General features: G+C 37.5%; 1 protein-coding gene across 6 annotated transcripts in view; it reads right to left on the reverse strand.

Annotated features, from left to right (window-relative positions):
* The window catches only part of LOC121855584, a 50938-nt gene extending 39622 nt beyond the window's left edge, over window positions 1–11316 (reverse strand). For 3 of the 6 annotated variants that reach the window (XM_042350619.1, XM_042350620.1, XM_042350614.1), the window contains exons 1-4: window positions 11214–11316; window positions 7945–8022; window positions 6963–7040; window positions 796–972 (exon numbers count right to left, since the gene is read on the reverse strand). In XM_042350619.1, the coding sequence (XP_042206553.1) occupies window positions 796–972; window positions 6963–7040; window positions 7945–8022; window positions 11214–11223 (343 nt within the window). In that variant the 5' untranslated portion in view covers window positions 11224–11316. The remainder of the gene's footprint in view (window positions 1–795; window positions 973–6962; window positions 7041–7944; window positions 8023–11213) is intronic. The other 3 variants (XM_042350616.1, XM_042350618.1, XM_042350617.1) reach the window with 3 other exon arrangements.
* Between the last annotated feature and the right edge of the window lie 268 nt (window positions 11317–11584).

Raw genomic sequence — 11584 nt, forward strand, 5'->3', positions numbered from 1 at the left:
CCACACTGCTAAAAGTGTCATACAGTGGCTCAAAGACTGTGAGGTACCTTTCTTTAATGACTGGCCTGGCAGTAGCCCAGATCTTAACCCAATAGAAAATTTTTTAAGCGTCATCTGCGCGACGCTCACACATCATCAATCCCGAAGCTAGAGGCAGCCATCAAGGATACCTGGGCTAACTTGCCACCTGACCTCTTGCAAAACCTTGCTGACAGTGTTCCTCGAAGGCTGAAAGACTGTCTGAAGTGCAGAGGAAACACTACAAAGTATTAATTGAAGTGGTAAGTGTTACTTGACTTTATTTATATAACATAATCGTAAATATCAATATTTTTTCAGCACACGAACTAACATTCCGCGCAGACTGTATACTCCTACAGTGTAAACAACCATATAAGGATAATTTGGTTATTTTGTACCCACACTACTAAAAACACTGTGCCCCTAACTTTCTTTGGGTACTGTACAAAATGTCAATACCCAGCTTTTTACCTACACTGTACTGTAATCATGTGAATGGGCTTCTCAATAATTGTGATCTGTAAATTTGACTGTTATTAACAAAACTATCCAGTATCACGAGTAAACTACAGTTCTGATAAAGACATATTCCAATAAAGTATGGCACAGTAATACATATAGTATTACCTCAATGAACACCAAAAGTATTTCACAAGACTGCATTCAGTGAGAGAAACCCATGTACATGTACTATACAGTACAGTACAAACAAATCACTACTTAACATCTAATTACAGTACAGTATATTAAAAACAGAAACACTACAGTACTCACCCAGTTTCTTGCAAAGTTCCTTAACCCAAGAATTATCAGCATCTGCATATTTCCCCATATCATAAACTCCTTCATCTTGGACTTGCTCGTATCTGACGCTGTTGTCGTTGGCACTCGTGTCCTCGTCCTGGCTGTTTCTCTCTGCTTCCCCTCTGGGTGCATCACGCTTCATTCCTGCTGAGGGTCTTTTTCCTTTATTCCCTAATACTCTACAGCATAACGTAAACTTAACATTGTGGCGCATGAATGTTATTTATCAAAACATCCCATCGATAATCAAAGAAAACCCTCAGAAGGTGGCGAAATTTTCCTTTTGAGGTTTTTCTCTAAGCCTGGCAACACATTGACTTGTAACTCGGTGGTGCTGTACGGTAATGTTCTGGTGGAAAGACCACAACATTGTTCAACTTATCAATCCATACTTTCCAGCTTTAATGTATGAAGACAAAGTGTTTTCAGACACTCTGGAAACACTTTGTGTTCATAATCACTCTTGATTTCCATGAAAGAAAATGGAGGACCGGCCCTCAAATTCCTTTTTATGACAGAGCCTGAAGCTAAGCAGCTCTTTTAATACAGGGCAAATTCTTATGAGGTCCTTGAGTCCTGAGATAGCCCCCTCCCAAAATCAGCCAAAGGAGGTTATTAAAATCCAGGAGGGCATCCCCTTCCATCACAATTACTTTAGTGGAAGAAAATAGCCAAACCAAGTAAGAGTTTACTGTACAACAGATGAGATCAACACATTGGTGGAGCAGAAATTCACTCCAGCTTCTTGCTCTGCCATTCTTAACCCTCAAATGACAGCCCTGTGGCTCTTTACATAAATTATCTGCTCCAACAGGGAGATGTGTGAATTTTGTAAAATGCATAAAATTACAAAATTTTCATATGTAAACGACAAGTTTGGTTCACTTAACACATTGGTGTAATAAATTTTCCCAGATGTCTAACAACAGCCACAAATAATGGGAGGGAAGATAATGCCCTTGTGACCAGGTGTGAGGTGAGGGATCAAGACACTGCTGCGTGGGCCAGCTTTGGATCTGTTTTTATTATTGACTTATTAAATTCTCACATCAATAATCAGACTCTAATGGTTTAAATTTCTTCATAAGTAATATAACATTTTCAATAATAGAAAAAATACAATACTATATACTGCTGTAAATCTTGTAATTTGACCTGAAATGGAAGGTGGCACCCCCTTTATCCGGGTATATTTTTTCTATTATTTTCATGTTATAATAATGGGAGACTGAGGCTGGGCTGGGCTGGGCTTTAGAGGAATGTGGATTTGATGACAACATAGTCAGTACCTGACCATACACTTCCCAAACATAAAGAACAGGTTTATGGCAAAGGCAAAATCAAACAAGAGGTTCATTCACGGTGGTACGGTACCATTGTTTGTCCACGATGGTTTTATGGTTCAAATCATCACCACTACTTCAGTCTCCTGCACCACGAACTCGTCATGCATGTGTTGGTGATGCACACCTTCCTGGTACATGGAGAAGCACTCTTCTTCTGGTCACTGAGCACATCACATACACTGCTAACTAGTTTGTCAGTGTCACTATTGATGAAGCTCAAACAAGAGCCATCAGTCTAGAATTTATTCAGCAAATCTACCAGTTCTTTGATCTCACCCACACTCTCTGATTCCCAATTTTTCAAGCTATTACTACTACAGCGAGGGTTTTTTTGCCAGACATGTCATTGGAATTGCCAGATACTTCCTCCACGACAATGACAAATACAACTGGTGAAGGGAGGGATGTGATAGGGGGGGGGAGGGAGGGGGAATAATATGAGAAAGGAAAATTTGCCACGAGTTACAATAATTCGCCCGAACACAAATGAGACGCCAATCCTAAAAATTATGACACAGAAAAATCCTGATTATATAGACAGTCTCCATATTTGGGAAGGAATGAAGTACATCATCTACTGACGGTCCTGTGGTTTAAGGGTTAAGCCAATTGAAAGCAAAACTAGGTAAACTTTCACAAAGATGCTGTTGCCAATATTTTAAATACAAGTGAAGCTCCACATGAAGAAGCATATGCAATATTAGTAACATGCACACACAAGTTCTTGACAAGTCATACTAACAGTACTGCATAAGAGCTAACTGGGAATGTTTACCAACCATTCCATTAACTACTACATTTGAGTCATTAAAACAGACAAAATAACATGTACACCATCTTCCTCATAAGAATTTTGGACACTAAACTATATTTAGAAAGATCAAATTTCCTAAAGGAAGGTTAGAAAGCTCACTACTAAACAAAATCATAATAAATTAAGTTAGTTTGAAATGATCTTGGAGCTCTTCTTTATACAAAATTAATTACCTTGACAATAAAAATATTCTTTACTCTGGTGAACACAACAAGAACCTGTTACCCACTGCTCTTCAGTGTGTAGACTCACATTCCCACTCAGAGGACTAACATTCTTACATAACAGTAACCAGTCAAAACTTCTCAACCAAAATGTGGATACTGTACTGTATATGCAAAGTTTAAAAATAATCAAGACCATTATAAGAGCCAAGATGATAAAATGTTTGGGTGTACTTAATAAAAGCCAAAAGCCAAATAGTTCACCAGATGCAAGCATCAACAAACTTCAGATAACTGTACCTTCAAATCTGCCAGAGAACCTTGGCAATAAAAAAAAAATGGAATTACTGTACCTTATCTATGAACCAGGACCAACTGAACACCATTTTCTCCAGATGGTGAACAGGTACTCCTGCCTCCCAACCTTTTTCATATAATACTATACTATAATATGATTCCTTGGTGGAGTACAGTACCTCTAATTTAGAAGAAATGGGAATTTCAAAATGCACACACTGTACTACCCCAACCGACCTGCACTCTCTTACAAATCACTTGATTGGTTATGAATGATAAATTTAAGCACATTTTATCCTCTAGGATACAACGGGAATGTAGTATGCATGGTAATCCAGTGTGGATGGCTCCCAGCTACTGTATTAACTTAACAAGTCCCACAGTATCATGCAGTAGAGTACTGTACTATACTGTACTATACTTACTGTACTGTACAGGGTGCCCAGTACAGTACTGAGCTTTGGAAGAAAATGTAACACAGAAAAGCTGATCAGTAGTAACTATCCTCTCAGGAAAATGTAGCAGAGCTGTAGCTTTGGTAATACAAGTGGTGGTTGGGTAGTCAGACAAAATAACACCTTCAGTTTCCCCCTCTCAGAGAGGGATTATGGCAACTGCACCCATCCTTCTCTTTAGAGGCTGTCAGTGAAGAGTGATTGATATATTACAATGTATTTACACTTTGATTCTGGTTGACATAAGGAAGCCTTATCTTAGGACTCACGGACCCCCCCAGTGAGTCATCCTACAGTGTATTACGAGAATTGCATGGTTGAAGGACGTCAGTCAAAATTTAATATCCACCAGGTCAAATATTGATACAGTAATATATTCTAGTGATCCCTCATTACACATCAATATTTGAAACAAACATCTGTATTAACACACATAAGATTAAACCAACATTATGGTCATGGAATGTATGCACGCAACTCACCAAAGACTGTAAAAGCTTTAGCCTTCTTATTTTTTCATATAACAACTACAGTACCCATTACAGTATGTTGCAGGTTTTCCTGTACATAACACAATCAGAAAATGGTTGAAAACTCCAATGCTGAAAAGAGGAATGTTCCGTACATGTGAGAGAAGCGTCCAAACCCAAGACGTAATATGACTTGATATGTTTAATACAAAACAGTTGTATTAAACATATGAAGTTTAAACAGTTTAGCGCACAGTTCACACGTTCTTCTCGATCACCATCATCTGCACCTTCTTCCCATTCTCATTAACTGTGCATCAGAACGATTAAGTTTTACCAAGGAGAACTTTACAGTATGGAGTCTTCTTGATCTTGTCTTCTTAAGGTCAGTCTTCTTGAAACATCTCTTCGAACTGGAATTAAAATCTGCAGAAGTAAATCACACTCTCATGCCAGTTGAAGCAGCAGTTGGTTGGAGGTCCATCTCTGTCGAGTCAACACCGGGAACATTGCTGCCGTCAATGAGGCTTGGGGCTGTATCTTCAGGCAGCGTGAGTAAACTTGATTGATTCCTTGCCTGGATTGACGCTAGTTGCTGGGTCAGCAGATGAACTTATCAGTCAAGGTCAAGACAAACAACTCTCACAAGTATAGTACAGTACTACAAAGAATGGAAAAATTAACTTTATGAATAAAATATTGCTGGATGAATAATAAAATGAAAAACTCTTTTTCCTTTTTGGATTCTATCAGAGAGCTGCTCAAGAAGTGAGAGATGGCACCAGTGGAGTTCCTGAAATTGTCATTTAGCTGAGAAGTCTAGACAGGGACTGTTTTACCAAGACTGCAAATAAATACAGTACAGTCTAATAGTAGATACTTGGTAAAGAATGCAACAATTCATTACAGTATCCAGTCAGTCCTTCAAAAGTCTATTATTTGGAATTTAGCTTTTGTGAAGGCATACAACCCTTACTGCTTCACTTGTCAGGAAAGAACTTCTAAGCACCAGCACTGAAATGTCTAAACACTTCATAATATCTGTAAGCATGAAGATAAAATAGTCAACTTATTCTCCAATCAGCTCATTGATAATTTATCCCAACAATATAAAAACCAAAATGTAATAGGGTATGGAGAGAGCTTTGTGTACACACGTTAGATATACTACTGTAAGGCATTAGACAAATGAATGAATGCAAAGATGATTTTTTCTTCTGGTCACAATCTTCACAGTCAACTAAAGAAATAAGAACTTACTTATACTGCACTACATCACACAGAGATAAGGTAAGAACTCTCTCAATTATCAACTCTTAGGGTGTGAATCTCTACTTCTTAAAAGAACGTAACAAACTGTGATTTTTACCAAACAACTTTTAAGCCCATCAGTCTCCAATAATAAGCATGATCAAGGCCATTTTGTTAATATGACTCCAGTCTTCACCAACTTACAACAACTGCTATGAACTGACAGCCCAGACAGCGACCATTAGCACCAAGACATACAATACTGTATATCTGTACCGTAAATGCCAGACTTGGTGTATAGGACAACATTTACATTTTCCTGAACTATCACATATTATGGGGAAGGATGAGCTCTTGACTGGTGATGCTGGGTTGGGTGAAGTGAATGGGTGGGTGGTAAGCCATATAAAAAAACTTGAGGACTTACTGTGTGAGGTGAATGACATAACAGGACACAGTTACAAAGAATGAATGATGGTGAAGAAGAGGGTGAGTGCTGATTTAGGTCTCTGCCACCCTACACCAAAGTGGAGAAGAGAATTCAAGAAATAAGACCCAATGCTTGTTTCTTTAAATACTTGGAGCAACACATAAATAAAATATATCACAAAGTGCCTTCCCACCTTTTGAACATGTAATCAGTGTTGTGCTGCAAAGGTCTCCTTGTTGTTTTATAATTAATCACCGATGGTTAGGATTTTCATAAAACAAACCATTAATACAGATATATTAGTATGAACACTATACACCATACAGTATTTATGAATGAGACAAGGTTGTTCTTTACTAAACTCTACAATGCAAATGTTGAAACCAGTTCAGATATCATTAATAACATTAAGGCTATAACGTGAAGTTAAACTACTCCTTCCTAAAGCTGTGCTCATACAAGTACAGTACTGGTAATAATTTCCTCTCCAACCACCTTCCTGCCTCTAAGGATGATTTACCTCTTGTACTGAGCATATTTTCATCACCTGTCATGAGGGGCAGTATGGTCATGACAAGTCCCAGACACATCACTGGACAAAAGATTTAACACTGTATCATCCAGCTGGCATGGTACACCCGATTTTAAAACTTGGATGTGTAATATGTATGAGTACGATACTCTGTGCTATATAATGAGACAACAAATCAAGAAACCTCAAAAATATGAAAATATCTAAATTCCAAAATTTGGAATATGCTCAAGATCATCTCGTTTAAAATATTAAATCTGAAACCAAAATGACTATGTACGTTTATTGTGAGTAGAGTGGAGGTACGGTATGGTAGACGTACAGTATAAATATGTAAACAGACACGGAGAAACACACAAGAGAAGGTAGACACGTTACCTTGTCCTATGTTAGCTGCAGCTTTCTCAACATAAGCTGGAGATCTCCAGTAGCCCATGGAGCCCGTGCCTTGAGGATCTGTCACAAGAACAATGGATCAGCCCACCAACTGACTTATCTCACTAACTTTTATACAGGTTGAGAATTCTCTAATCTGAAATTCTGAAACCGAAAATACCCCAAAAACCAGGAACTTTTTGAATGGACTTAACTGTGTAAGAGTATGAAGGCACACTCTGGTATTTTTGGGTATCTTGGAAAAAGGATAAAGATATTCTAATAAAATTTACATTAACAATTTAGAGTTGCAGAAAATCTGTACAGTACTGTATGTGCAAGTACAGATTTAACATGTAAAATCTGGCTGAGAAGAAACCAGGAATGCTGCTCAGAAACCATGAAGTTGAGGTTCTCCTTCTCAATAAGCCACCATACAGCCCTGACCTTGGCACACTCGATCATCTGTTTGAACTTCTGAAAGAAGCTTAGAGAAGTTATGAATATGCCAATAATGATAAGTAGAGACGGTTCTAGCATCTGAGGGGACCTGTGCTGCCGCACAGACCGCACATAGCTGGAGCCGGCCCTGATGATAAGGTGAAGGAGGCAGTGCATTTGTGGCTTTATGTGTAGCCCAAAAAAAAAAATTCTGATGCACTACAAAAATCTTGTGTACTGTACAGCTGGACCAAGTGTGTTAAAAACTGGGTGATTATGTGGCACAAATGAGACCTTTTCCCAACTTATATCATGTGTATAAAATAAAAATAAAACATAACTTATATTTCAACGTTTTCCTTTCTAAAGGCACAATATTGTACACTATGATAAATACAGTGATAGAGAAGTTATGGGAACCTCATGAATATAAAATATATTTACATTCCAGAAGTTTGAAAACACAGTACAGTACAGTAGTATGCTCAATATTATCTCACAAAACAGACACGGAGAAACACACAAGAGAAGGTAGACACGTTACCTTGTCCTATGTTAGCTGCAGCTTTCTCAACATAAGCTGGAGATCTCCAGTAGCCCATGGAGCCCGTGCCTTGAGGATCTGTCACAAGAACAATGGATCAGCCCACCAACTGACTTATCTCACTAACACTGTACAGTACAGTACTGCAGTTTACTTTTCTTTAACACTGTATAAACTATACTTGTGATTTTGCATTGACTGTGTTTGTAGTGTTATATCTACTATACTGTAAAGCTTTTTAAAATGTTATTTGTAAATTTTTTATTATCTCTTAATTATGGTAATCTGACATCAAATATTGGAAAATAAAATACTGATCTGTACTGTAGTCTATATTACTGGATGATGATTTTAATACAGGCAACCCCAGGGTTACGGAAATTCGCCCTAACGGAATTTTGAAATTATTACCGAAATATTCGGGATATGTCCAAAAAAATTTGCACCACCTCAGGCAGCACTCCAACATCGTTTCTGGTGAGTTAAATTGAAGTGTTGTTCATTTACTGTCATGTTACATCATGAATGAATCATTGTATCTGCTTAAAACTGTTTATTTTCACTCATGTATGTGCTTGTATTATTTTTTTGGCTGAAAAAATTTCACCTGGGAATCCATCCCAACTTATACTCGTACAATGGGAGTCGATGGGAAAATGGTTTAGCATTACGGAATGATTTCCAGGAACGGAACCCTTGTGTAACCTGGGGAATGCCTGTACTGTATTAAGTTGAGTTGAGTGTCACCTGTGTTGTGTTCCAACATTGTAAGAAGAACATTATAATGTGTTCTTTTAATGCTTATTACCAGCTTAGTACTGTATCATATAACAGTACAGTAGTACATTGTTGTAGTCAACGGAAAGATTTTTTATCAAATGTTATCTTTTGTTATTACTGTAGTTAACTTACAAAATGTTTGTTATTTATTGTTATCATTTGTTTTATACTAGAGTACACTGTATACAGTATAGTTAATACAATGGCAATATATACTTCACTTTAAGGCCACAGGTTTTTCAAATACTTCTCAATGCATTAAATATTTTCAACACTGTCCACAACCAAAACAAACTAACCTAACCTACAATATATGAAAGGAGCATTGAGGGGCTCTGCCCACCTCGACCCCTTATGAAGGTGGGGGATCAGCCCCCCCCACACCCCACTGCACATGTATCCTTTTGGGGTAAAATACTAAAACAAAAAAACGGTGACATTTACTAGAACCTGACCTAACCAACCAAAGAAACCGACCTAACCTTACCTAACTTCCTAGCCGGGGATTCCCCCCCCCCACCCAGGCCACCTGCCATATTAAAGAGAAAGTACTTTGATAACTGGCACCAATGAAAGCAACTTTGTTGAAGTATCATGGTGCAACTTTACGGTTTTTCTGGATGTGACAGTACACTCGGAGGGTCAGTTGTAAATAAACAGACGACACGCAATGACTAGGCAGATTTGTCGGAGGAATATTTATGGCAAATAATTCATTTCTTCACATACTTATGATCAGTTTTTCCACCGTGTTTTATCCTACAATTTCCCTCATCCTCCGTGCCCTGCCTAGTGCCCACTACAGGCGATTTATGATCGTAGAGAAAAAGTAAAAAAATTAATAATTGTAATTAAAATAAAAAATTGCCGCCTCTATTAAAATACTTACTATAATGCAGGTGGCGGATCCAGGAATATCGAAAGGAAGGAGGGCTGCGGGTACAAGAGGTTGTGGTGGGGCAACATGGCATACACAGTAAGCCCACCCAACTAGTGAGAGCCTATTCGTCTAAACATTTACCAAACAAACCAATTTCCATAAAAATAATTGTTATATTAGAACTCGCTGATAATAATATAGTAGGAATATAAACATTTTCTTTACACTGTACACTCTACATGAAGCAAAAAAACAAGTTTGGGTAAAATTATCGTTTCAGTCATCCAACTACAGTATTTGGAACCTAACCTAACATAATCGGTAAAACTCAGGGTATTATTGCGTTTACACACAGTTCATTCCTACCACTAATCTATAATCATATTCGAATAAGACATCTAATTATAAGATAATTTTCATCTATTACATTACCGGCGGAAATGTATAATAACGGAGATAGCTTTCCCAAAAAAAATTCTATTTTCTTCCATTAACCTCCCGCCATTATCGTCTGCCTCTCTCCCAACACTGCGTGTCTCTCGCGTCTCCTTCATAAACCATTACGTGCATGCGTACCCGTACACATCACGCAACCAATCAAAAACGTTTTTGCTTTTGGAACCAATTAAAATGATTTTGGGTTTAATTCAGAGTATATTTGGCCCAATCAAAATCGAGTTATATTTTGGGTCTCATATTTTGAAATTCAAGTTCAGTTCCGACCATGGAGGTCTGCGTTGGATGTCAGTTAAAGTATATGGAGCCGAATGCAAGTTTTTGGAGAAAAATAACGTAGAAACTATAGCATTTTTCAATCGCATGGTGTTCTTCCAACCTCAGTAAAGTGTAATAAGAGCAAGACGGAATGTAAATATCGCAAAGACCAACATATGTGGCGTTGTGTAAGAATCCCAGAATGCAACGACGAACAAGAACCAGGCCAATAAGGTAAGAAATAGGTGATTCCATCATATGGTGAGAGTCAAAGTTAGGTTAGGTTAGGTTTTTCTGTTTTTTGTTTTTTTTTAGTCACTTAGCTACTTCTTTTTTCTCGGAAAACGTCAAACGAAAAAAAAAATCGCTAAAAAAACAAAACGGCTAATTTCCGCCAAAAATGAAGGTCATACTCGGTCTCAACACACACAAATACACTAGAAAAATATATTTTTTACTTGCTAAAAGTGAACGGTGTGACAATGCAAATTTACCAAACTCAGTCACAGCACTGCTTCTCAAATGTAACTTAACTTAACTTAACTCAACTCAACTCAACTCAACCTAACCTAACCTAACCCACAACTCGCTGGACGACCAAAACGATAATGCCCAAATTTCTTCTTCAGATTTTTCGTTGAGTAGATCCATTCCAGGAGCCGTGACGTCTAAAGTATTACAGATGGTGATCAGTGAGTGCAGTTAACCAAGAAGATAAAGTTAAGTACAGTAAATATATTTTGTGATCATATAAACAGACGTTGAGAGACGCCATGACCCAACATATAACAATTATCTCGTTTATACGTTATCACACCGTTGCTTCGTCGCTCCTATTAATGGAACCAGTTTTATAATCCGCTCAAGATGGAAATAAACACATTAAAATACTCACAACCCGACATATTGGAGGTTTAGCCCGATAATAAAGTCCTTGGCACACAATGGACCTCCACGAGTAGGAGTCTAGTGTTACTATTAATGTTGGTAGATAGTCCACGAACGCATCCCAATAAATTTAAATTTTATTCTATATTTTCTTAAGAATATTAACCAAGCTTAATATATATCACCCTCAAAAAATTATTTAATCTCGTTTATTAGATGAGTTATTGTTATTTTATGTTAAATAAAGGTACAGTATATTATATATAATTTTGAAGGCATTTGTGGTACTTTTATAACATAAGTCAGCTTGCAGTTGTCTACTATAAACAAACTCGCGGGTGTAACACTTGGCAAAATTTAATGTTGTTTACTTTATTC

The sequence above is a fragment of the Homarus americanus genome, unplaced genomic scaffold, assembly GCF_018991925.1.
Source record: "Homarus americanus isolate GMGI-L3 unplaced genomic scaffold, GMGI_Hamer_2.0 scaffold48406, whole genome shotgun sequence".
Classification (NCBI taxonomy): domain Eukaryota; kingdom Metazoa; phylum Arthropoda; class Malacostraca; order Decapoda; family Nephropidae; genus Homarus; species Homarus americanus.